The following is a 27567-nucleotide window of genomic DNA, read 5'->3' on the forward strand; positions in this document are numbered from 1 at the left end:
GGCAAGAGAAGCAGCCCAAGCAACGAGGACAGACTTTCTTTATAAACATCTGGATGTTTCTCACCCGTCTCCTCAAGATATGCCCTGAGGGCTGGGGGGGGGGGGGAAGCCCCAGCTCCTAGTCTCAGAAGCCCCAGGGGGAACAGCGGGAAGGCAGCTCTACCTCCTAGGTGGAGCAATTGTCTTTACTCTGACTGACAGGTGGCCAGTTGGGGTCAGGAGGGGAGTTGAGGAGAGCTCAGCCCCACTGGACTCTGGGCTGTAAGGACCATCCTCCAGGTGGGGGTGCCCGCAGGGAGGGGGGCAGCTCCTGCATGGGCGGCCAGCCCACGGGGTACTGGAAGACAGTGGTTCTGATGGGTTCAGCCCTGGAGAGGAGAGAGGTAGAGGGTTAGAGTGCAGCACCTCACAGACCCACCTTGCTCTCCCACCACACTGGCTGCTGGAAAGGGCGTCCACCTGCACGGCCCGTCTGGAAGCAGAGCCTGGATGACATGGACCCTCAGAGCCAGAAACCTCTCCTCAGAACTGAGCCCAAGATGGGGGCTGTAGGCAGAGACTGGACCACAAGAACGGTCTTGGGCAATATGGAGTACCCTTAGTGTCCACCTGTGGGGACTGATGAAACGTATATGCACGTCCACAGCAGAGAATGCTATGCAGCCTGCGTAAAAACCAAGGCCTATATGCACTGATGAGGAAAGATATACTATATGAGTAAGGAGAAAAAGCAGCTTATAAAATAATGTATATAGCATGATACTATTTTTGTTTAAAAATATATAACATATATAAATGCATAAAAACAACCTGGAAGTCACAGCAAATGTTAGCGGTGGTTCTCTCTGAGTGGTAGTTGTGTGTGGGTAGAGTTTTGTTTTGTTTTAACCTCTTCATACTTTTCAAAAGTTTTACAAGCACACAAGCCTCTGAAACCAAAAAAATATTCTAATTTGAACAAAAAGCCTTACTTCTTACGATACTCACTCTCCTCCTTACTATTCACCCCTAAATTCAGGGCCCATCTGAAGTGATCCTTAGGACGGATCCTTGGGTGCAACCTGGACTATCCAGGTCCAGAGCAGCACACAGGCAGCCTGCCCCTGGGCCCCACCCAGACCCTGCCGACCTAGGCCCACCTCCTGATGTCCCAGGTGGGCACTGCTGCCCAGGCTCTTCGAAGCCACTTAGCGTCTCTCAGAGGATGGCGTCAGTTCCCCAGGCCTGGCACTAGGAGGTCATCCCCTAACACAATAGTCATGCCAGGCTAAGAGCTCCCATGAGAAGAGACACCGTGACTTAGAGAAACCCTGCAGTCCTCAAGCAAACCTCACTATTCAGGGGAGGCTGAAGGATGAGGGGTTAGCCACATGAAATGTTTTACAAGCACACAAGCCTTTGAAGCAAGTGGGAAAAGAGCAATCCGTGCTGTCCCCTGCTCTCTCCCTTCCTTCTGCCTCAACTTTCAGGAAAGGGGCTGGCCTGGCAACCCCTGACCATCTTAGGTACTAAGTGGCCAGCCCTCTGCAGAAGAGAAGGCTGGAGCCGCCTGGTAGCTGTCTGGGCATGACTCAGGCCTGAGGTGATGAGGGGGACCACCTGAGACTTTGCCTGGCCACATCTATCCAGCCTTCCCTGAGGGTATGAAGCACAGCAGATGTGCTGAGAGTAGAGGTCTTGCTGGGAGCCCTGAATGCAGCTTCCAAAACTCCCACTGAGGACAGGGACAGGGACACCCCCTGTTCAGAGGCTTGGCACCTGCTGCAAAGTGCAGAAAGGAGAAAGCAGCTGATCTGTGGTGCCGTGTGTGTGTGTGTGTGTGCGTGCGCACGTGTGTGTTATAAGCTCCACCAGCCACAAAGAAACCTGTGTGTAGGAGAGAGGAGAGACTTGCACAGCTGCTGAAGGGACTGAGGGGCCACAGTAATGGTGGGGCTCTCCCAGGGTGGGTGGTCTCCAGGAATTCCTGCCCCTAAGCCTCAGACCCGACCTCTAAGAAAGGGGCTCAGCCAGTGTCCTGTCGCTGAGGCTCCCAACAGGAAAAGGGTCCTCACGGTCCAGGACCCAGCCTCAGAGGCCCACTCCTGCAGGGTCCAGGGGTCATAGGTGTGCAATGCTCTCCATGGCCTGATTGATCTGTGCACAAGGGCGGCAGCAGCTTCCATGTCCTCGGCCCTGGTCCTTATCAAAAGGAAATGGTCTTACAGAGGTGAATGTGCAGGACAGAGCGCTGGCCCAGAGAAGGGTGCGTGAGGGAGATTAAGAGGGATAAAGGCACAATCACAAGAACCAACAATAGGAAGCGTGGACAGCATCGCCTGGCCGGCCAGGGATTAGTCTGTGCGTCTGTCTGAGGTCTGAGGCCAGTGGTTCCCTTCTGCGGCTGCTGTCTGCTCTTGGCTGATCCCTCAAAGCGGAGGAAATGAGCAGGAGACAACAGGCTAAGCCTTTGGGAAGCCTGTGTCCCCCATTGAGAGGGGGAGTCGGCCTGGCTTACCTGGGGGTTCCCTGCCTGTGGCTGCTGGAGCCCCCAGGTCTGAGTGGTGCTGGGAAAGCAGGTAGCATCTGCTACCCAGGGGAAAAACCATACACCTGAAAGGGGGAGCCCCCAAAAGGACCCTCGGTGTTATTAGTCAGCTAGGGTCCCTGCTCCCCTAAATGTGTCTTCACAGTCACTGTGTCCCGGGCCACCATTTTTTTTCTGCTAAAGCTTGCAAGCTGAGCAGGGTTTTGCCAGAAGAGGTGAGGACAGTGTCCAGTGTGACCCAAGCAAGGTTTAGCGGTGGGTAGTAGGCTGCCTCTCAGGCCCTGTCCCTGTGGACCAAGTTGCAATCTGGGGGTCTTCCTAATGGGCATTGAGAGGTTTCAGAGGGGTGGCCTGGGGCCAAGATACCTCTCAAAACTAGTGGGGCTGTGATGTGGGGAGGAAGGCTGCAGAGGACAGCCAAGGGAAAAGGGGGACACATCTCCCACAGGGCTCCTCTCCAGGATGGGGACAGAACAGGGCACAGTGAGTCCAGAGATGCAGAGGCAGAGCACAAAGCTGGATAGGAACAGAATGGGGACACGTCTCAGAGCAAACTATCCTCTCTCTTCTGGCAACCAACTCCTAGACAAGCTCGCTCTGCCCAGAAAGGAAGTCATCTTGCTTGAAACCCCCAGGAGGCCAGTGGTGAGGTGGAGACTGGCAGTTACAGAGAAAAGCAATTCCCGGGAAGTGGCCAGAAGGAGAGTGGCCCAGGAATCAGCATTCAGACGTCTAAGAACCTACGGTGGCACAGGTGCAGGCCTCTTCCCGACCTGGTCACTGCCGCTGTGAGTTCAGACCTGGGGCTGGTGGGCCCTGGGGCGGCCCAGAATGTGGTGACAGAGGGGGGCCGAAGCCGCACAGCCCTTGTGTCTCACCAAGCACACGAGTACCTGATGGTCAACAGCACACTCCAGAGTTACACAACAGTGTGCCCGGCTGCCTAGATGCCTGGGACCCTGCACAGGGCACAGCACGAACGCCAAGCCAAGCCAAGTGTGGCTGCCACTTCCAGCAGTGACTTGGCCTAGTCATTCATCCTCGGTTTCCTAGCTCCCATATTCATGCTGGGCATGTCTGTCTGTACTCAGACTGGGACTTCGGACATGCTAGCTCTACTTACTTTCACCCAAGGCCGGAGACAGGGCCCTGCTAAGCCCTTCTCACTGGCCCCAGGTGCCCGGGCTGTCACTCACTCCCAGGGAAGGAGACTGCTGAGGCAGAACAGTGGAGTAGGCAGCCGATACGTCACAGTTAGCAAGTGGAAAGCCTGGAGAGCTTTCCCTGATGGTGGGCTCAGGATGAGTACCATGAGGCTCTCTGGCTAGCGTGAACCCTCTGACATGGCTGAAGGAAGCCTAGATTCTCGGACAGTATTCAAAATTATATCCCTTTAAATGGGTCCAGAAGAAAGGGGTGTCATATACCATTTGAGCTGTATCTGTAGTATGTGTGTTTGTGTGTATGTGTGTGTGTGCATAAAATTTGTTTGTTTGCTATTTGAGACAGGGTTTCTCCGTGTAGCCCTGGCTCTCTTGGAACTCTCACCGTAGACCAGGCTGGCCTCTGCCTCCCAAGTGCTGGGATTAAAGGTGTGTCTCCCCAGGCCTGGCTGTACTATATCTTTTTAAAGTGGGGGTACAGACACAGGGCACAGGTTAAGGGCGCTGCTGCTCTTGCAGATGATCAGGGTTTGATTTCCAGCCCAACATGGCCAGCACACAACCATCGGGAACTCCAGTGCCACAGGATCCGCTGCCCTCTTCTGGCCTCCACAGGCTCTGCATGCACAGGGTGCACAGGCGAACATGCAGGCAAAACCCCCATACACGTAACAGTTGAGCCACTTTTGGAAGCCACGTGGTGGGAAGGGAGAAACTGACTCCTGAGAGTCATCCTCTGACTGTGCCTGCGCACCACAATGTCTGTCTGTGCATGCCTTGTCCCAGATAAATGTAAAGAAAAGTTTAAGTACAGTACTAACTCCTTCCCTCTGGGAAAACAAACTCAACCTTTACCTGTGGCAGAGCCTGGAGGAAAGCCTTCACTTCACAGATTGACAGACACCCTTCATATAGCCAAGCCACTGTCCCCCGAGGCCACAGCATAGAGATATGTGGAGTCTGGAAATCAGGGGCAGTGTGTACAAAGCCACACACAGCTTTCAAGCTCAGCCTTGGCCCTCCTTCCTCCTCTGTCTTCAGGGAGCCCTGGCCTTGTTTTTGGCCGATACGATGTGGCCACAGAAGCTCCTACCCTCACCCCCGTGCATCTGTCTGCTGACATGAAGTACGGGCTGCATCCTAACTCTCCAAAGAGAGGAGAGCATACAGCCATACTTTAATAGTCCTTGTCTCAGCACATTCTCGGGAGAAGAAGGGAGGGACGTCCATGTCAGAGCATCCTGAGTCCTCAGGGATGCGGTAGGATAATGACCTTGTTGTCCTCTCCCTGCTCTGCTTCTTCCACCGGTGTCTGTGGCTTTCAGTTTCTGCTTCTATAGGGCCCTACAGAGGACAGTAGCTCCTAAGCTCCCAGGTACATGGGGAGCTTAGCTGCCACAGGCAGGGCCCTGACCTTTAGCATGGCCAAGTGGGGAGTCGGATCTGTTCCCAGGGAGCTCTGTTGTGGGGCTTCATGCTTGGTCCCTGGACCTGGGCAGTTCCTAGGGCTGCCTCAGTTTCCCCAGAGGACAGGTTGGGAGGGATAGCTCTGGGGCCTGTACCTGATACTTGGAGCTGAGCTCAGTCTTTTAGCTCTCTTCTCCAGCCAGTCCTCCAGGTGGACCTCGGAAAGCTCAGCAGTCTCCACGGGCCATTCTCTGGCCCGCCTCTCCTCTGTGGGGGACAGAGCGACAAGGAAGGGTAAGGGCTACAACCCCCGTGGCCTGAGTCTCTCTTCCACAGAGCAGAGGTGCTGGGAAAGCTCTGGGATGACATACTGGTCTGCCAAGAGGAAGCGGGCCAGTAGGTCAGGATCAGAGCCACAGGTCTGTCCCTTTCATTCCACCAGTTCCCCAGCATCTCTGTGCACAGTGACCCAGGGATCTAAGTCCTGCTTTGCTCTCCATCAAATGGAGACAGGCTGGCTGTCTCCAAGCCTTGGGGAGCTAGAAGGCAGGACAATGAAGACAGAGCTTCACTCTCAAGAGGGGTTTACAAATAGGGTGCAGGAGGCAATGCGGACTGTAGAATGGGGTTGACTCTCAGCCCTGGCACCTGCCAGGTCTCTGACCCTAGGCAAGATAACAAGCCTCAGTTTCCTGGCTCTTCTCCTCATCCAGTGTCCTATAAAAATGCTGCTGGCTATACTAAAAAACAAGCAGTGAATAGGAAGAACTCCTACACGCTCGGTGAGAGCCAGGGAGTCAGGCTCTGAGCACTGTGGGATGGGGTCTTGAGCCAGGGGCAGTATAACTGGATCCACATTCCCTCAGGTCCAGGCTCTACACTGACACTGCACAGGTGTCATCTCACTCATCTCCACAGTCATTATTGCCTCCCAGAGTCCATCCATGTGCCAAGCTTACGAGGGAGGTGGCAGAGCCAGTGCCACTTAGCCTGTCAGCTGCCCTGTTTCCACTGAACACAGCCTTCTGCTCCAGGCCTGTGGCCCGTGTTCCCTCCACTGTCAGCCAACCATTTATTCCCTGACAGCATGCGTGCAGCCAAGAGCTGGCTTACTCACATAGTACATGCCAGTAAGGGAGAAAGTGGAGTGACACAGAGCAGCCTCCTGGTCCCACAGCCTCGCCCATCCGCACCCCTCAATCCTGATTCACCCCTTCGTACCCTCCACCTGGATGCTCAGTTCCTGTAGATCTTGTTCCGACATGTGGGAAAATCTGCAGTTGGAACCAAAGTCGCAGTGGCCTGCAATGGGAAGACAGAGGGTCACTCTCTGTCAGGAGGGTGAGCTGACAGACAGCTCTCAGAGCCCGAGGGTGGGATTCTGGGATCTAGAGCAGCATCCCCAGTCTGGGACAAATAAGCAGACTCTCTCTGGCCCTACTGAGACTCAGCAGCCTGAGGTGCCAGTCTGGGCTGCTCTGCCCAGTTCCTGATGCCCTGCGGGGAGCCTCCGTGAGCATCCAGCGGAAGCCTGTCAGCCTTGGGTCACACAGGCACCAGCAGCTCATCCTTCTCGCTAGTCCATGCCATCGGGCTCGCATCTGTGGGGCTCAAAGAGCTACATGTTGATTCCAGAGATCCTCGGCCTGTTCTAGCCAAGGCCACTACAATGCTGCATCCCTAGCTGGCGTGTGGCCTGCTCATTTAGCTTGCACAAGCAGCTAGGCTGCTCCTCAGAGACCTTGGGGGCAACTCTGCCAAAGAGATGTCAATGTTTACATGGCTTTCCCATTATCATCAAGGAATCTGCAGTACTTCCCTCAAAGTTATAGGCTGGTGGTGTCCTCAGCTAGAATAGCTACCAGCAGCGCACGCATACCAAGGCCAAGTCTGTGGGGGGCCCTGACCTGCAGGCCTGGTGGCTACTTGTCAGGCAGCACTGTCTCCTGAGGAGAGTCTGGCCATTTACCCAGCTTCCCTAGTCTAACAGCAATGCCTGACCCAGGGTAAGCGCCTGTATACACAATGTGAATCCTGTGGTTTCCATCTTTGCTTTGACTGCCAGGAAACTCAGGGCCAAACCCTTAGGAGAGTACACAGACCCTCAATAATGGCACGGAGCTAGTTATTTCAAGATCTTCTGACTTCTTTCCATCCTGTGTCTTTGCTTCCCTTAATGATACCTTTATTTCTTTTTTGAAGTAGATATAATATATATGTAATTGTTTGTTTTGTTTTATTTTGTTTTTTGAGACACGGTTTCTCTGTGTAGCCTTGGATGCCCTGAAACTCACTCTGTAGACCAGGCTGGACTCGAACTCAGAGATCTGCCTGCCTCTGCCTCCTGAGTGCTGGGATTAAAGGCATGTGCTCACCTGGCACTAGCTTGAATTCTTAACCCTCTTGCCTTCACCTCCCAAGTGCTAGGACGATAGGCAAGCACCATTACGCCAGTCCTATCCTCATTTTTTTTTTTTTTTTTTTTAATGGGCTGAGTATTAAGCACTCAAAGGAATACCTAGCATGCATGGTTCTGATGCTGTAGCTATCTCTGGCTCTGCCTGCTGGGAAGGAGGGCGCAGAAGATCAGGCTCTCCAGCTAACTTAACCAGCTGCTCTATGACCTCAGTTGTGTTCCCTGGCTTACGTTCCCTAGGGCCTCTTATTCTAAGACAGCCAATAAAATCATATTCTACACCTGGAGAGACCCCCAGGTGAGAAGGTCCTAGAGATGCTTCAACTGACCAGTCAGCTAAAGGCAAGACTACAAAGTGCTTCAGAAGGATGGCGGCAGGCCCTGCAGGGGGCACTACAGGGGCCATGTAGGCCAGACAAGATGTAGCTTTTCTGTAAGGACTAGAGCTGAGCAGAGCACGTACCTGTCAGCAGGAATTTCCTGCAGGGTCGCTTGTTCTGTTCATCCAGTAAGATGGCGGCTGCATCTGGAAGAGAAGGCTGGACTTAGATGGCTCCACCAAGGAGGTGGAGCCTTGAGGGCATGATGTCAGTGGCATACAGTCCTAAGGAAAGAAGAGACCTCTCCACCCATGGAGGAGAGTGTAAGCTGGGGATGGCCACTGTGGGTAGAGATGGTGGATGAAGGGGTCCAAGCTGAGGTGACCTCCATGCCTCACACCCCTCAGGACCAGCTGAGACCATAAGGCAGCTTCAAGCTAGAGGCTCAGGTTGGCTGCCCAATGGGTTCAGATGGGGAGGCTGATCTGAAAAATGTAGCACCACAGGACCTCTGTGTACTGTCTCCCTAACTTCCTGCACACCTGAGGACAGTCACAGCCCACACACAGGTTCTGCTCCTCGGAGGCCACATGCTCAGTGCTGATCTATCGCCTAGTGATATAGTGGCCGTCTTCATCTGTGACAGCCACACAACAAAGTATCCCTGCTACTAAGTGGCACAAGATATTTTAACACGAAAAACTTCTGAAGAGTCCTGATGCACAGGACTGTGCTGCCTTCCCGCCTCCCCCGCCAGGGCCCGGGGATGGCTCCCGAAGCGAGGCTGAGATTCCTGCTCTTCATTTTTTCTGACAGCAGCTGGGGGGACTCAGAGCCACACACTGCCCCGCACAGGGCTTCCCAGAGATCATTCTGGACACTGGCTTCCAATTTCTCCTCCCTTTATAATCATCATACAGTTATGGTTTTAAATTTGAGTGCTTCTCAATCAACCCAAAATCTGTGAGTAGGCCAGGCATGATGCACACCTACAGTCCTTGATACTTGGAAGGGTGATACTGGAGTGTAAGAGTTCAAGGTCAACTTAGGCCATAGAGGCAGGTTTTCTCTCTCTCTTTCTCTCCCTTCCTTCCTTCCTTCCTTCCTTCCTTCCTTCCTTTCCTTCCTTCCTTTCCTTCCTTCCTTCCTTCCTTCCTTCCTTCCTTCCTTCCTTCCTTCCTTCCTTCTTCCTTTTCTTTCTTCTTCCTCTCTCTCTTTTTTTTTTTTTTTTTTTTTTTTTGAGAAATCAAGACAGGATTTCTCTTAGCCCTGGCTGGCCTAGAACTCACTCTGTAGACCACAATGGCCTTGGACTCAGAGATTCCCCTACCTCTGCCTCTTAAGTGCTGGGTTTAAAGGTGTATACTACCACAACCCAGCAAGATCGTGTTTCAAAACAAATGAAAAATCTGAGTAAGGTAGGGAAGGGTGATCCCTGAACTCAGAGGCCCTTCTATCCTCTCTGGACAAGAGGAGAGGGATGGATACTTGTTCAAACCCCAGCTGTACATGGCCACAGGAAGCTGCTGTCTTCCCAGGACTATCCCATGTAACAGGAAGAAAGTTCCCAGCTGCAATTTAACAGAACAATGAATGGGGAGCCCTTGAGAGGCGGGTCACAGTCCTGCTGGTACCTGAGAATCACAGGGCTTGGACAAGCTTGGTAGACTCTTTCCCAGCACTCAAGAGTACTCCCAAGCAGCCATGGCCGTCCCCTTCCTACTGTACTGTGCTAACAGCTCCACCCTGTAGAGGCAGGGAATGAGCTTCCCGAGGACTCGGTCAGGAAGTGGCAGCACCTAGACTGCACTGTGGCGCACTGCTCTGTCAACACGGCCACTTTCAGGTGTCTGGGCAAGCGACGGTGCATGGGGATGCTTCCTTGCAGAGCAACTAGTGGCTAGCAGAGCAGGAAGTCCTCTGGGATAAAAGCTGGTTATCAGAGAATTTATTCCCGTGTGAGGCTCGGTAGAAGAACCAGCCACCTGTCCAGTCCAGCTGAGACTACAGACACTAATGGCCACTTCTCAGGACCCTTCTGGGCCTAGTACCACTGAGGCTGGCTGTAGAGCTGAGCCTGGATCCCAGACAAGGGTCCCTGAGTGGATGTCTGAGTGTGGGAGAATTCCATGCTACTCAGCCTCTGCCTGGTGTCTCTGCTCCCATCTCACTCCAGATGCATGTGGGAGCTATGGCAGTACATGGACAATCACTCTGTTCCTCTCAGGTTCTCTGTGGGCTGGAGAGGCCTTGAACTGACGGTCCTCCCGCTTCAGCCTCCTGAGTGGCCGGGATTACAAGCCTGCATCACCTTGTGCAGTTCTCAGGTTCCATTTATATTTTTCCCTCTCTTTGGACAGGATCTTACTGTGTAACCGTGGCTGGCCTTGAACTCACTGTGTTGCCCTGACTAGCTCAAACTCTTTATTCTCCTGCCTCAGCTTCCTGAGTGCTGGGATTATACACATGCACACCTTCCAGTTCTGTTTTAATTCCTCCAAGAGGGAGAGCCATTATAACTGCTAAAAATTCCTCAGTGCCTCTGAAGGACACCAAATTGAGAACGTGCAGCAGCCCAGGCCCTCCACAGAGGGGCCTTGCTCCTCTACTGATACGTGGCGTGCTCTTTGTGACCTGAAGTATCAGGTCTTCAAGCTTCACCTTCCCAAATACCCAGCTGCCCTGGCACCCATGCTTGTTTGCTCATTTAGCCCTTCATCTCTCAAAGCCTGACTAAGCACATCCTTCCTGTGTACCAGGCACTGTGCCAGGCTGAGGATTTAAGTGCAGATGGAGTGAGACCCTGTCCTTCTTTCCAGTCTCACAGCTGCGCTATCCTACAAGGATGTCATTACAGTAAGTGTTGACCGTGTCACCAGATGACCTGACCTGGCCTGGCCCTGCGGATGGGAAGGCATCCCTGAGGCTTTGCTGTCTAACTTGAGTTCTGAGATTCAGGGACTGTCTGGATGTGGGAAGGCAGTAGAAGAACAGACACAGGGGTGTGTGGTCAGGGCCAGCAGAACACAGAAGCCAGAACAAGGCAGGGACTTTGCCCACAACACCTCGCCTACGTGAGTGCAGGTCCCTAGAGAGAGCTCAGCTTGCTACCCAGTCGCAAGACTTGAATCCACACCCAGAACCCACAAGGTAGAAAAAAAACTGATTCTCACAAGCTGTCCTCTGACTTTCACATGCAAGCCATTACACATACACACACACACACACACACACACACACACACACACACACACACACATTAAAAAAATACATACAATAAGTAACTCATACAACTACATGAGAGGAGGGCCCTGCTCTGCCCACCCTTGACTTCAAAGGCTGGCTGTGAAGCCCAGTACTAAGTTCTCACTGAGCAATGGCTGCGTAAAGGAGCTCAGGAGACAAAGCGCCTGAGGTCATTGCTTTCGGGGCACACAGACCTCGTTCCTTCTTAATACACCCGCCTGCGCTAGTCACCGCGCTCCCTGCACCACCGTTACATCTGGCTTACATACAGCAAAGTCAGGGTCACGTCGTCGGTGACCGACAGGCAGCTGGTCTACAGACTGTGCGCACCCTGACCACGGCCCGAGGAACACCAGTTGCTGGAGGGCTCATGGACTTGTCTTGAGGGACAAAACGGTGCCGAGTGAAGCCTCAGCACCAGCTGACACACACTGCCTCTCAGAGTCTGCAGAGCTGCGTGGAACAAGCCAAGGAGAGGCTGCTCAAGGGGAAGAGTTCATGTGCCAGCCCAGCCACCAACACCTGGAAACCCTGGGTGGTCTATATTTAAAGTTTTCACCTATCAGTGGGGACGTCCGGACACCCGGCCTTCCTCGCAGAGCTGCTCACAGGACTGTGTGTGCCTGAAGGAGCCCTGAGGTGGGGCTCATGCGTCTGCCTTTTCACCTTTCTGTAAGTGATATAAAGACTTCTGCTGCTCAGCCTGAACGCAGGACCTGAGATTAGGAGTCGATGCCGAGACGGTCTCCGCCCAGCTGATGCCAGAGCATAAGCTCCACTGGATCTGGGGTCGGGAAGTCTTGTCAGCCCGATGCCAGGTTTCTGGAAGCACCACTGTTCGTGAATTCCCAAGCTGCCCCCACTCTCGGCCATTGCCCCCGCCCCCCACATACTAGCCTGGTGGGCCACTCTCCCTCTGTCAAATCTCTGAGCCTTGTTTTCCTCACCTGAAATAGGGGAGTACCTGTGAAATTTAAAGATAGCATAGCTGGCCAGCCATAGGCTAGCCTGGTCTACATTGTGAGTACCAGGACAGCTACACAGTGAAACTATCTTTAAAACAAACAAACAAACAAACAACATGGCTGGCCCCAAGCCCTCACCCCGAAACCTGCATCTGGAGATGGAGTCCGGGGATCAAGGCTGTTTTGACTGAGATAGACGTTGCAGTTTCCCTAGGCTGGCCTCAAACTCCTGGACATGTCCGGCTTAGTGACTCAGGCCTGCGGTCCTACACTAGGCCGAGGCAGGAGAGCTGCTGCAAGGTCAAGGCCAGCCTGGGCTACATAGTGAGTTCCAGGCTCAGGTTACCTTGTGCTAGAGTAAGATCCTGTTTAAAAAAAAAAAACCAAAAAGCTGCTGGCTTTGAGTGAGCCTCTTGCCTCAGTTTCCCAAGCAACACCTCCAAGCTACTAAGCCTCAACAGCATTTTTTTCTTTAAAGGTTCCTAGATGATATTAATGCAAGGGTTGAGACTATGTAGACTAGGCTAGCCTCACCTCAAACTCATAGAGATCCACCTACCTTTGCCTCTTGAGTACTTGAAATAAAGGTGTGCATTACCTTACATTGTTCTCTGAGCTCTACATACAGTACATTCACAATCGGCACAAACACGCACGCACGCACGCACGCACGCACGCACGCACGCACGCACGCCACATGTAACTAAATAGAGCTAAAGAGATGACTTAGCAGTTAGGAGCACTTGTTGCTCTCGCAGAGGACCTGGGTTCAGTCTGCAGCACCTCCATGGTACAATTCACAAGCATCCATCACTCCAGCTGCGGAGTTTTTGACACCTCCTCTGACCTCCACAGGCACCGAGCACACATGGTGTGCTTACATACAGCGGGCAAACCGTCACATATAAAAACAAACATAAACGCAAGAAAAACAATCGGTCCCCCAGACTGTCCCTAAGGTGGTCCCTGTCTAAGATGCAGGCGTCAGGGGCCAGCCTCCGAGCCTGCAAGGACCCACCTCGGAACATGTCGTACCACACCTTCTTGGCTTTGAGGTGCTGCAGCCCATTCAGGTGCTTCTTCCGGTTGTGGAGGTTGTCCTGGAAGGAGCGGTCACAGTAATCACAGAAGTAGCGCTTCCCCATGGCCACCTCCACCAAATGCTGGGGACCCCTGCAAAGCCACAAAGTACTTGGTCAGGCCATTGAAGAAAAGATTATTGCGCCAAAGCTCTGAACATGGCGCCATCAGCCGAGCACTGTGAGCCAGGCCTGGTCCAAGGCTTCCTTGTAGGCCTGCCTCCTGTGGAGTTTGCAGAGCTGACCACTGGGAGCAACCTTACACGTCTGCTGTTCAGGCTCCAACACCAGCCAGCCCAGCTACAACTTCAGGGTATGAGGCCCAGGTTAGCCGATTTACTTTTTTTCTGGGTAATTCTAATATTGGACCAGCTGGAGTGCCATCACCGCCATCATCATCACCACCACTCTGTCTGGCCTCCTCTGTCCTTGCCACACCTCAGACCTCCTTTGTTCTCTCTGGTTAGGCCATCCCTCTGCTCCTCCCACATGCCAGGCATGCGGCTGGCTGCCTTCTTGTGTTTGTACTGGCTGTCCCTGGGCCTGGATGCTGTCTTGAAGATATCTGTCACACCTGGGCACTCGGTTCTTTGATCTTTGCTCAAAGATCGACCAGGGCCGCTGGAGCTGAGCACACAGGACCCTCTTTCTTCTCCACACTTCTTGCTTTCCTTCTCCTCATGGCACTCATCTCCTTCAAAGCAATGGATTGTGTGTTGCTACTTTTTCTTTTCCAACAGGAATATAAATCCATGTATATTCTGCTGTTTCTCAGGTGCCCCAGCACCGAAATGGTATTTGAAACAGAGTAGGCAATCAAGCATTTGCAGAGTAAGTTAATAAATCACCGAGTTCCCTTTGGGAAAAACTGGGGTTCAGAGAGGAAGTGATTTGCCTAACATCACACAGCTGGTAAGCAGAAAGCAGATACGGGTCCCTAAAAATTCTGTTGCCAAGTGTCCCCCTCCTACAGCTAGCTCAGTGATCAGGGAAGCCAGAGCGCTCCACAGCAGGCGCTCCCAGCTTCCTGAGGAGACTACCGAATCGTGGGGGAGAGGCTCCCAGCCGGCAGCCGCATCAGACTGAAAACAAGAACTCTGCAGTCTTAGGCCCCTTCAGCCACTGTTCCCTTGCCAGGAGTTTGCAGCCCAAGGTAGGCAGTGATTCTGTCAGGGTCTTGCAGCCCACTGGGAGCCATCCAGAGGGACCTGTAAAGGCGGAGGCTAGAGGAAGATGGAGATAACTTCCCCGAGGCTACAAGGTAGCTGCCTGGAGTAGCAGCCAAAGCCCCAGACTGCCAGGCACCTGGCAAACAAGGCTCACTCTGGGAGCCAATCCACAGCGCAGACAGATGGGGGAACACACCTCGAGAGGAAGGACGGGGAAGAAGCAGAGACAAACAATTGCCCTGATGGCTCAGGCAGCCAAGCAGGCTGGTGGAGAAAGTTGCTCCTGTGGGCACACAGAGATGGCAGCCATTAAGTCAGGGCTGTAATGGGGTCAGGAACAGCTAGTCATTCCAATGAAAACGTATAAAACCTCTCTTCTCCCACTACTTCCGAGAAACTGCATCCCAGACACGAGAACTTGATCTATTAAATTTGGCAGCTCTAATGCACCCCGTCTTGCCAATAAACTTATAGGAATTGGATTGAAATTGTAAGAGATGAACGCTTAACGGCCGAGTGCTTAACCAAGCCATTCACGAAACTTGAAGCTCCAAGGAGCTGCCTGGCTCTGGAGAGTAATGGGAAAAGGAGGGGCGGAGGAAGGTGCCCCTCTGGGAGACTGACAGGAGTGGCTCTGCAACGGACTGCGCTGGACAAAGCCGCGCAGGCCTCAGGGAAACCAGCTGTGTGGCCCTGTGCCACTCACTCTCCCGTCTTGCCGCGTCTATGTGCTGTGTGCCTAGGAGGCCGTGGACGTGAATGAGCAGCTATTGTTTCAGGAGTAGGTAGAGAAAGGTGCTGATACACATTTGCATATTAAGGCTAGGCTGCGGCTCAGCGGCAAAGCCTGTGCCTAGCTGAGGCGGCAGTGGGTTCAACCCCCAACACCTCGGAGAAAAGGATACTGAACTGAAACAAACACTCACACTTAGCAGCAAGGGCTGGAGGGGTGTGTGTGGAGGGAGAGTATTATTGGAACTATGGTCCTGAGCCAAGAGCTTTACATGCATGGCCCATGTGACCCTCTTCATGACCTGCAAGGGACAACATGACACTTCAGGCCAAGGGCATGCAGCCCCAAAAGTGAACAACTAAGACAAGGTCATACCACTACAAGGTATGAGCTGGGTTAGAACCCAGGCAGAAGGCCTGCTCTACTAACCATATAAGTCTCCAACAGATCAAACTGATGCTTTCCTAGTTACTCACCACACCCCCAATGCAGCGCCGGCCCTTTGAAGCCCCAAATGTGTGCATTACAACCTCCTTATGAAATAGGATTAGAGGGGTACTATGAAGCTCCCTGGGCACAGAGCAGGTTTCAGAACAGGGAACCTCCACACAGCGTTTGCAGACACCAGCCCATTAGGAAATCCAGGCCACAGGCCTCTCTGCCTGCCTGCTCGCTCAGCCACACTAGAAACCTAGAAACCAGATAAGCCCCCCCCCCCGGGGGGGGTTATGTGAGCCCTCCCTCACGCACACATATGTGGTGGCAAACTTCCTTTACCAGCCTCAGCTAAGAGGCGTGGGTGCCTACCCACACCCTCCTCCAGCTACCCCAGATGGGCGTACAGCTGTGTCATGTGGAGCTGGGGCTGTCACTCTCAGGGCCTCACTGTGCAGGGGCACGAGGGAGGTCAAACCAGCCCATCCATCTCTAAGGACCTCTGTAGGTCTAATAGTGTCTGCTGGTGAGAAGGTGCCCACAATAGTGCCATTCGCTCAACTGTCACTGTTAGGATGGCACTGAGTCCCAGACCCTGTTATCACTTGGTCTAGTTTCTAGAAAGGTCACGTGGGCAAGGGGTAAGAGCTGGGCTCAAGAGTTTAAATCCAAGGCTACTGCTTTCTAGCTCTGATCTTAACAGCCATTTGACTTCTGACTCTGTCTCCTATGCAAGTAGGGGTGTTAAGAGTGGCCCATGGGTGGCTCTGAGTGTCAAACAGCATTCATGTTTGCACTGAACACAGCACCAGGCCCATACAGGCCCTCATAAGAGCCTGGCTACCAATGTTATCATTATTACAGGCCTGCTGAAACTGGATGTCTGTGTTCAAGTGACCTCTGGAATTAGTCAAGTTACATTCCAGGGAAGGCAAGTGGGCTAAGGAGGACCAGGGAGCTGCGGAAGTCCATAGCACAAAGGCAGAGGTGACCCTCAGCCCCACAGACCAGACTCCCATGCTGCACGACAGCCTTCACTGCCCAGGGAGAACAGCAGAGGTTCGGTGCTTTTTCACCTCTCTCCAAGGCTTGTCCCCACAGCCAGGGGCTCAAAGCCAGGCTTTGGCAGGAGCTGGCCTTTAGCAAGGTGACCTCCCCAGACAAGAAGTTCCAGGCTCCTGATGCAATTGCCTCCCGCCAAGGACTTGGGCAAATATTAAGGGGCGGCCTGCAGAAGCTACTAGCCACACTGTAAGCAGAGACAGCCATGCCACAGCCAGGCATCTGGGACAAAGCCACCCTGTACCATGGTGTCCCTTGACACTGAACTGTCAGAGGCGGGCGGCCGGCCGGATGGAGTGTCTGTGCACGGGGCCCGCACAGCAGCATGGGGCGCTGACTAAGCCGCCCTTCTCCACCAGGATTCATCCTCGTCTTCAGCAGTGCGAGCAGGTCCTGCGCAGAGCAGACGGTACCAACAACCCACTCCCAGGGACCAGGTCCACAGCTACCCCACTATTTGCTGGCTCCCCATGGCCAAAGAGCAGTACTTCAGCTAGTGAGACATACTCTGGGACCCCACAGCAGATTCGAATGCTAATGACCTCTGCAAAGTTATCTCTCGTACTGAGCGTGCCCTTAGCTATAAAACCAGGGTCCCACAGCTGAGCTGCTGAGGCATCCACAGGGGACAGGTTCCAGAACCCTCACGGAGATCACCTCCCCCAGCTCATCCTTTACATAAAATGTCACAGAATTTGCATCTACCCTACATACAGCCTCCTGTATATTTTAAATCATCTCTAGGGTATTTATAATACCTAGTGAATGAAAATGTTATGGAAACAGTCATTTTATTGTATTGTTTAGGGAATGGCAAAAAAAAAAAAATTACATATTCAGTACTTTGTTTTTGTTTTGAGACACGGTTTCTCTGTACAGTCGTGGCTGCACTGTAGACCAGGCTGGCCTCGAACTCAAGAGACCCACCTGCCTCTGCCTCCTGTGCTGGGATTAAAGGTGTGCGCCCCCCTCCCCAGCTTTTTGAAAATGTCAGTCAAGCTCTATAGCGCCACAGGACCCCGATGCCTCACTTTGCATGCAGGCTCATTCTCTGTGGGCCTCTTCCCCTGTAGAACACAGGCTCAAGGACAGAGAACTCTGTCTAACCCGCCATTGCTCCCAATTGCCAAGAACATGCTGCCAACATAATGAGTGAGTGGCTTGCAGAGCCAAGCCCTCCCTCCACGTTGGTTGATGCCAGGCCTTTTGGAGAAGCCAAGCAGGTAGATCTCTCACTACAGCCAGCCCCTACCACACAGGCTATCCGACTCTTGCAGAACTCTGAACCATTCTGTTGTGCAGCTGCCCACAGAACTTAACCCTGTCCTGCCTGTCTCACTGCACCTGGCTTCAATCCTCCAGGCTCAAAGAATGAGCAATCTCCATTCCTTTAGGTACAAGACGGAAGAAAAGGGACAGAGGCGTGGAGGAAGGGAAACAGCTTCACATTTGATTGCAGAATGCTGGCACCTCACTTTCACTTTTGAAACCTTCTTCTTATTCTTATATACATGAGTGTTTTGTCTGCATATATGTAGAGGCCAGAAGAAAGTGTTGGGTCCCCTGGAACTGGAGTTACAGATGGCTTTGATCCACCATGTGGATGCTGGGAACTGATCCTGGGTCCTCTGGAAGAGCAGTTAGTACTGTAAAGACTGAGCCATGGCTTCAGTATCCAAAATGTTTTGAAGATGGAACACAGGGCCTTGTGCACGCTAGTCAACTGCCCTACAGCTGAGCTCTATTATATGTCCCCAGCCCTGAATGTCATTCTTATTTCACCGTCACAGAGGGCCTTTGAGTGGGGGTCTGTTCTGTTCACAGGAACTGCTCATGGCTGGCCGTTAACAATAATGGCAATGATGATTGCTGGTGATATTAACAAAGTCTTACCCTGTTGGCTCTGAGCCAGTAACACTGACAGCCCCATACCTCATCTTCTGACCCTTCACTGCCATGCTCTGCTGGAGGCTCTACAGCCAAAGTACCCTAGAGCAAAGTACTCTAGAGCCCATTGCCCCCTCCCCACAGCCCCTCTGAGGCTACAGGGGCAGACATTTGCACTTGATCCGTATAGCTGCCCCCACCACGTGCATCTTGGGGATAAAGGTGGCTCTGGCACAGGGCTAAAATAAACCAACAGCTTGGCCTTGGCCGGGGCTGGTATGCACACTGTAATTATCCCGGACTTGTGCTTGCCACATGCTGCCCTCCAGCTCACCTTTCATTTCTTCTAATTATGGCATCCCTAGAATCAGGTAAACAGTAAGGCCTAGCTTCATCACACGCCCACGAGGAGCACAGCAGTCTTCTGGTGCCATGCCCGCTGTTGAGAATTGATCGGATCAGAACTGGTTTGTGGGGGTGGTCCCAGGTACCTGCTCAGGACCCTGTTCCAAAGGAAACGCCCAAGAGTGCAGGGGGGCCTGTATGTGGGAGCACCTTTAGGTAGTGCAGATCGCCAGAATTCCCCTACCACTCATACTTGCACAACCCTAAGGGACCATATTTCCTCATTTATCCCTTATTGTTCACCAGCCAAATGTGATGAACATTTCCTTTCATCCCTGGTTTCATGAAAAATCTAAGCCTACATGTACCCAACCGGGAATTTCTCCCAAAAGATACAGAAGACAGCAAAGTCACAGGGTCCAGGTCAACCTGATCTGAAAATCTAAAATGCTCAAAATTGAAAACTTACACGATGTTCAGAAAGCCGAACTCATCTTTCAGACTCATCTTTTCTGAAATCTGAAGCACTTTTGGTCCCATCAGGGTGTCTGTTTGTCTTGAGACAGGCTCTCACCGTGAAGCGCGGGTGGCCTGGAACTCAGAGATCTGCTTGCCTTTGCCTCCTGAGTGCTGGGGTAAAGGTGTGGGCTATACCTGGTTTCCCAGGCACTTTGTGACTGCAACACGCTGATCCTGATACTAAAATATGACTGTTCAACACGAGGAACATCTGGTAGAGCCCACTGCTAGAACATGCCAAGCCGGCTGCCCAGAGTTCCATGGAGGGCGGACTTCACAAAGACCGGTGTGACGGCTCTGCCATCGCCCTCATTTTGGTCCCTAAACAGTCCGTAGAGAGAGCACTGTTGGAAGTAGCAGGGACAGGGCGTGACGAGAGCCACAGTTCAATGGTTAGTACCAGTCACTTGACAGGGACTGAGGGAAGAGGACCACTCTATCCCAGCATTTCACCACCTCACAAAACACAAACGATCCTAGGTCCGGGGTCATTCGTCCCTATAACCCCAGCACAGCAGGTGGAGACAAGAGGATCAGGAGTTCAAATCTGACCTTGGCTACATAATGAATTTGAGGTCAGCCTGGGATACACAAGACCTTGTCTCAAAAAAAAACAACAAAAACACAAATACAGTCAAAGGAAATTCTTGGCCAAATGTTCACTCGACTGTTAAATGGAAAATGATTTATCATCACAACCATACACGCAACAGGATAGCATTTCTCAAGGCAAAAGAACATCCCTCTGGGATGGAGACATGGCTCAGCGGTTGCTGCTCTTCTAGAGGACCAGAGTTCAATTCCCAGCACCCACACAGCAGCTCACAACTAGTTCCAGGGGATCTGACACCTTCACACAGACATACACACAGACAAAACACCAATGCAGATAAAATTAAAGAAATCTTAAAAAAAGAAAGACTCCTCCTCCACTACACATGTACAAAGACTAGAACAGACAGAATACTAGAAAGACTAGAAAGACTAGAACACACACAGTCAGTGTGGTCATCCCTGGCTCAGGAATTACATGTTTTAGTTTTTACTTTGCATTTTGCTATTCTAGTAACAATATATTTAATGTAGGTTGTTTTAAACCTTTAAAATCAAAAGCACTCTCTTCAAAAAGTCGGGACTGAGCAGATTGCGCTTGTGCCTTTAATCCCAGCACAGAGGCAGACTTTCGTGAGTTTGAGGCCAGACTGGCAGACATTGCAAGTTCTAGGTCAGTCATGACTTCATAGTGAGAACCTGTCCCCCAAAGAGGACTGGGACTGGAGACATGGCTCAGTGGTTTACAGCACTTGTTGCTCTTGCAGAGGGCGAGAGTTCAGTTCCCAGCACCCACACGGTCTCTCACAACAATCCCTTTCTCCATGGAGTCCAATATCCTCTTCTGACCTCCACCAATACCAGGCATATATGTGGTACACACACATCGTTTTTAGGGGAGGGGCTTTCAAGACAGGGTTTCTTTGTGCAGCCCTGGCTGTCCTGGAACTTACTTTGTAGACCAGGCTGACCTTAGACTCAGAGATCAGCCTGCCTCTGCCTCCTGAGTGCTGGCATTAAGGCGTGTGCTGCCACTGCCCGGCTACACACACAAATCTTTAAACAACTGTGCTGTAAGTAGGAACTGAGATGCAGCTCAGCAGCAGGGTATTTATTTGGCACAAGCGAGGCTCTGGGTTTAGATCTGTCAGACAAAGATAAATTTTACTCTTCCCCCATACCCCTTAGGAGGCTGCTAGAGATGGTTGCAAGAACTTTGCTCACCTGGATCAATCAGCTCGGATAGGAGTTAAAAGGGACAGAATAAACATTTCCTTTGGCTCCTGTTGGTGAGTGCCAAGGCAAACCTGATTCTAACCAGACCTGGCCTAGCAACCCAAGGTTGGCTGCACCTGGTTCTGAGCTCCAGGGACCATGAGCTGCGCAGAGTTTTTCATCAGATGGTTACAGGTCTCAGGAGGCTGGAGCCTCCAAACAGGAGAGACAAAAATAGTCTGAAGGAGGCTCCTGAACTAGATACTGGACTCTAAACCACGCTTGCCCTGCCTCCTTCCGCCATCACTGACTTCGCTGCGTACGTCAGATCTCATGTCCTCACTTGTAGGCAAGGCCCCTCTTGCTTGCCCACCCTGCTCTGCACCACGTGTCCATCATACCAACCCTCCTTAGATCAGTTCTACTCAAAATGTCTACAGATCCCACATGAGACCCATGCTGAAAATGAAGTCTTGGGCTGGTGACATGGCTTACTGGGAAAAGGCGATTTCATAAAAGCCTGACGACCCTAGTTCAATCACCAGAATCCACATAAAGAGAACAGAACTCCACAAAGTTGGCCTCTGGCCTCCACAGATGTGCCTAGGCATGTGCTCAAACATGTATCTCACACACCACAAACCACACACACATCACAAACAACACACACACACACACACACACACACACACACACACCACAAACGTGACACACCACACCACATATACACACACCACACACACATACCATAAACAGTCCCCCACCAAGGAGGAAAGACAGAGAAACAAAGCCTCCAGGGTGCAGAACAGGTGCAAGTACTCGGCGAGGGCAGCAGCTCCGGGTAAAACTAGTAGTGTCCCTGTTCAAAACTGTATCCTGGACCAAGTTTCAGGCATCCTGACTTAGCAGTTCTGGGAAGTGACCCGGAGATCTGTATTTTAACTAGTGAGTGTAGGCCCCTGTAAAGACAGAGCCCAGAGACTAAACTCCACCCTACATCCCGAAGGCAGCCTTGCTGGGAGCATGCTGGCTAAACCCAGGCTGCCGACGTGAGCGCCAGTCAGAATGAGACTGACATCGACACCTCAGCTCCCTGAAGGAGTAGCTCTAATTCAATACAGAGCGCAATTTGTAGAATGGGAAGAAACATTTGAACTGAATAAGTTCTTTTCATAGCCCAAGAGCTTAAAATTCAAACAAAGTAGGGAGAGTAAATCAGACTCACTGTGCTCATCCTGACCCTGTGAATAGTCCCTGTAAAAGTAGGCACTATGGGACATACTCAGTAACCACAGCATTCAGGTAGCTGAGGTTAGGAGGCTCTCCACTTCCCAGGCCAGCCTGGACTAAACAGCCAGACCATGTCTCAAAACATAACACAAACCTGTATGATCGGGTATTGAAAAACATTCTTAATATTAAAAAAAAAAAAAAAAAAAAAAAAAAAAAATATATATATATATATATATATATATATATATATATATACACACTAAATATCTGACAGATGGTCACTGCGATTCTGATTTAACATCTAAGGCCAGTCAGGCAGTGGTGGTGGCGCACGCCTTTGATCCCAGCACTCTCAAGGCAGAGGCAGGTGGATCTCTGTGAGTTCGAGGCCAGCCTGGTCTACAGAGTGGGTGCCTGGACAGCCAGGGCTCCACAGAGAGGAGACCCTTCCTCCAAACAACAAAAGCACGCACAGTTCCACCTCACCCATCAGAACAACTAGCATTAAGAAAACAATAAACAGGCCAGGCGCCGTGAAGCGCACCTGCAATCCCAGCACTTGGGAGGCAGAGTCGGTAGAGCTCTGTGAGTTAGAGGCCAGCCTGGTCTACAAAGCCAGTCCAGGACAGCCAGGGCTCCACAGAGAAACCCTGTCCCAGGGGGAAAAAAAATGCTGGTGAGGGTGCTTCCAGAAATAAGCCCTTCCGGGTACACTGCTGGTAGACGTGTCTATGAGTCCAGCCACTGTGGAAATCAGTGTGAGGGGCCCTCAGAACACCAACACAAAGTTTGCGTTCACTCAGCCACACCACTCTTGGGTAATAGCCGAATGACTTAGATCAACACACCACAGAAACCTGCACATATGTGGCCTGCCGCCCTATTTAACAGCCAAGTTATGGGATTGGTCTAGGTGTCCATCAACAGGCAAATGGATTAAGAAAACAGGACATACATAGATAATGGAATTTTACCGAACTATAAAGAACAAAATCATGTCATTTCTGGAAAATGGATGCAGTCAGATAGCATCACATTAAGGAAGGTGAGTCAGACTCAGAAAACAATTATCATATTCCATCTGTTAGATCCTAGATTGTATACATATACATAAAAATTACATACGTATATAAGGGATGAAGGGAGGAGCAAGACTATCTGCGGGAATGTTTGGAAATAACAGGAAAGGGAAGGGGTCAATGTACATAACAAGTTTGTATGGAAATGTATTTATAAATTCCATGCCTATGCACAATCAATTTTAAAAACTGTTGAATTGTTTGCAAGAAATGTAAATTCAGTATAAATTTAATTAATTAAATTTTCTAGTATCTAAGTATCCTTGGGGAAATTGAGCTTGTTAAGTTATGCATCCCAAGTACTTAAAAAGAAAACCAAATATATTAAAATTATAAATGGAGTTAAATGTTTGAGGGAACTGTAATTAAACTGTAAGTAGTGCTGAGTGTCTAGAGGAATTTAGTTTGTTCAATTTGAGTTCCAACATTAATAAAAAAAAAAGTTAGGGTTGTTTTTCTTATTTTCCTAAGTTTTTGTGTAGAATATTAAAGACTTTTTTTCCCCCACTGAGACACAGTCTCACTCCATAGCCTAGGGCTGGCCTCAAACTTTCAGTATTTCTGCTTTAGCCTCCCAGAGTGCTGGGATTACAGCTAAGCACCACTATTCCTGGCTCAACAATTACATTAAAAAACAATTTTTTATTTTCCCAGAGACAGAGTTTCTCTGTGTAGCCCTGGCTGTCCTGGAACTCACTCTGTAGAACAGACTGGCCTTGAACTCAGAGATCCGCCTGCCTCTGCCTCCCAAAAGGCGTGTGCCACCACCTCCTGCCTTAAAAACAAAACAAAAATTAAGACAAGGTCTCACGATGTCCTTCTGACTGGTCTAGAAGTTATTAGTGTTATGTAGCTCAGGTTAGCCTCAAGCTCACAGTGATATACCTCCTCTGCTGTTTAATTACTGGGATTGAAGGGATGTGCCACCATGCCCAGCATTTAAAATTTTTACTAAAAAAATTTTAAAAAAAGTTTTATATTTTTAAAAAAATTTATTTTATCTGCATTGGTATTTTGCCTGCAAGTTACATCTGTGTGAGGGTGTCAGACCCCCTGGAACTGAGGTTACAGACAGCTGTGAGTGGCCATGTGGGTGCTGAGAACTGAACCCAGGTGCTCTGGAAGAGCAGCCCAGGGTCTTAACTGCTGAGCCATCTCTCCAGTACCCTAAAAATTTAACTTGAAATATTAAATAAATAAAATTAAAGCTGGGCATGATAGTTCATACCTTTAATTATAGCAACAGGGAGGCAGAAGCAGACGGGTCTCTGGAAGCTGAGGCCAACCTGGTCTACAGAGTGAGTTCTAGGACAGCCATGGCTATTAGAAAGACCCTATTCAGGGGTTCTCAACTTTCCTAATGCCGCCACCCTTTAATACAGTTCCTCATGTTGTGGTGACCCCCAACCATGACATTATTTTCATTGCCACTTCATAACTGTAATTTTGCTGCTGTGATGAATCCTAACAGTTAGAAATTACTGACAAAACTTTAGAAGTCTTTCCCCGTGGGCTTACCACTTACGGCCCGAAGAATCTGCAGGCTGCTTTGCTTTGCAGGTAGCAAATACCCACACTGAGAGTAACTACTCTCAGTAAACTTTCCTGAGTCCACTTCCTCTTTTGGTCCCTAATCAGACTGTTGATCTTTACAGATTATTTAAAGTAGGAAGTCAGGACTGATCAAGATCACATATTGTTAAAAGGAGAGCTAGGCCCAGAAATCAGTCCTGGGTTTACTTAATTGATTAATCAATCAATCAATTAATTAATTAAACAAAAAGAGGCTCATATAGTCCAGGCTGGTCTCACACACTGTGTCACCAAGGATAACTTCGAATGTCTGCTCTTCCTGCCTCCACCTCCCAAGTGCTGGGATCATAGTCCTGTGCCATAATGTCCAGTTGGCAGTCCCTATCCCCGTCTCAGACCAGTCCTCTAAACCTCAGAATTATAGTCTGATGGTTGGTTCCTGGCATGCACATTTGATAGCTCACAACCACCTCCAACTCCAAGGGATCTCATACCTTCTTCTGGATTTTGTGGGCATTGCCATTCAGGAGCACATACCGACTCCTTCACCCACCCTATACACATGCATAATTTAAAATAACGAAAAATAAACCTTTAAAGCACACATACAGGCCAGGCTTAGTAGTACATGTCTACATTTCAGCCTTCCTGAGACATCCGAGATGGGAGTATCATCAGTTCAAAGTCAGGCTAGTTAATGTAGCCAGTTTCAGGCCAGCCAGAGCATGAAACCTTGTCTTCAAACAAACAAAACCATTTAGACCCTGAAGTCAAACCTTGACTTACCCCTAGATGTTAGTTCTTTTTTATTTGTTTGTTTGCTTTGTTTCTGAGGACACTCTGCTTAGCTCTGGCTGTCCTGAAATATGTAAACCAGGTTAGCCTTGAACTCAGATCTTCACCTGCCTCTGCTTCCAGAGTGCTGAGACTACAGGCAAACACAATGGAGCCTAACTCTTAATTCCTTTTTTTGCACACATCTGCTAGCTTGCTGTCTCCTACTTCCCAAAATGCATTTCAAATCTCACCATATTCTAATCCACTCTATTCTATAATATCTTTCTCTGTAATTTCCCTTCTTTGGTCTATGTTCTACCAAGAAGTCAGAAAATTGTTGTCTTGGAGGCTTAGTGTGAACCTAGGCCTAGTCCTGGAAGCTTCTCGCTTCCCTAAAATCTAACCCAGGCCTAGAATGTTTTCAGCCTCTGGGACTTAATGCTTAATAAGCTCACCCTTTCTTATTCTTACTGAGCTCTGGCTGGCTGGTTCAACCCAGCTGTTCTGGTTCAAACTCCTCTCCTAGCTGACTTATTCAATCTGGCTTTTCTCTCAGCCTCTGAATTGCTCTGCTTGGCCTCAAATTAACTCCAGCAATCTTTTCTAATCTTCTGTCTCCTCATTCTCTGGCTCATTCTGTCTTCACCTGGGTCTAGCTTGTTCTCTCTTTAACCTCTTTCTGTAAAACTGCCTCCTCCTCTCTATCTTTCTACTTTGCCTCTTATGTAGTTTCCCTTTTCTCTCTCTTTTCCTTGAGTGCATCCTAGTCTGTCAAATCTCCTCTGATTCATCACTTTTTCTGCCACTCAATTAGACATCACTTTCAAATATGGGTGCTTCTTTCTACAAACTATCTTTACCTTCATTGTTTGGGATTAAAGGCATGTATCGCCATGACTGGACCTAAGCTTTTCTTTACCTGAAACATGTTCTATACCAGGCTGGCCTTGAACTCAGATCTGCTTGCCACTATCTCCTGGATTAAAGGCGTGTTTGTATTCAAGCCGGATCACACAGATCTAGAAGGTCTTTGGATGTCATCTCTTGCCAGAATACTTATGCTCTGATTTAACATTCCTCTATAAACGTTAAGATGTAAATTAGATCTTGTCACATTCCAGCTTAAAACCCTTCAGTGACTCCCTAGTGCAATTAGGAAAAGCTAAACAACTTGCCACAGGTTACAAGGCCAGACTAGAGGTGACTTCGGACTACCTCTTCAGGATCCACTCTACGCTTTCTCAGGGGTGCTTGAGAAGCAGCGCTTTAGAAGCAACTGCCTCTAAAACTTTGCACAAACATCATCGCGTTTACCCTACTACTCTACATATTCAGTCCTCCGTTAAGCTTCAAGAGCACCACCAATCTGTCCACGCATTCACTTTTCTCCACTACAAGACTAGTTTCCAGAAGCCCTGGGCCATCCCATCGCCCACACACCATCGCCGGATAACGTCACGAGGGCTGGGACCTCTCATCTCCTGGGGACCAGCTCAAGACCCAGAGAGGGTCCTCAGGAAAGCATTTGTAGGATGCCTTTTACAACCAGACCGCCCGCCTCCGAAGTCAGGGTTCTTGGCTTTAAAGCCTACGAGAAGTGAACAGGAAGCAAGGGCAAAGCCACTTTTCCCCAGCCCCGAGGCGTTGCTGACGGGTTAGATCTCCAGGACCCGGCTTTTGCTACCTCCAAATACAGGAGACGAGGCACAGGGGCGAGGTTAAGCCAAGGAAGCCCAGGTCCCCTCGCCTCTTTATCTACTCCCCACCATGGCAGTAAAAGAAGACAGCAAGAACCTGGGAGGGAAAGAAACCTATAACTCAGCCCGGACGTCTCGCCAAAGATACCTGGCTTGGTGGCTAGACGGCTCCTGGCTCCTCCTCTTGTGTCCTCGCGTCGCGCTCTGC

General features: G+C 50.5%; 1 protein-coding gene across 1 annotated transcript; it reads right to left on the reverse strand.

Moving 5' to 3' along the window:
- Positions 1-21: 21 nt before the first annotated feature.
- Positions 22-27567, reverse strand: Zmat5 (zinc finger matrin-type 5). The gene is made up of 6 exons (XM_055624217.1): positions 27508-27567; positions 13063-13217; positions 7977-8039; positions 6319-6399; positions 5253-5364; positions 22-368 (listed from the first exon to the last, which is right to left on the reverse strand). Exons 2-6 carry the CDS (start codon positions 13187-13189, stop codon positions 239-241), a joined length of 513 nt encoding a protein of 170 aa, XP_055480192.1. The 5' UTR covers positions 13190-13217; positions 27508-27567; the 3' UTR covers positions 22-238.

Source organism: Psammomys obesus, unplaced genomic scaffold, assembly GCF_907164565.1.
Source record: "Psammomys obesus unplaced genomic scaffold, mPsaObe1.curated_primary_1811, whole genome shotgun sequence".
In the NCBI taxonomy this organism is placed as follows: domain Eukaryota; kingdom Metazoa; phylum Chordata; class Mammalia; order Rodentia; family Muridae; genus Psammomys; species Psammomys obesus.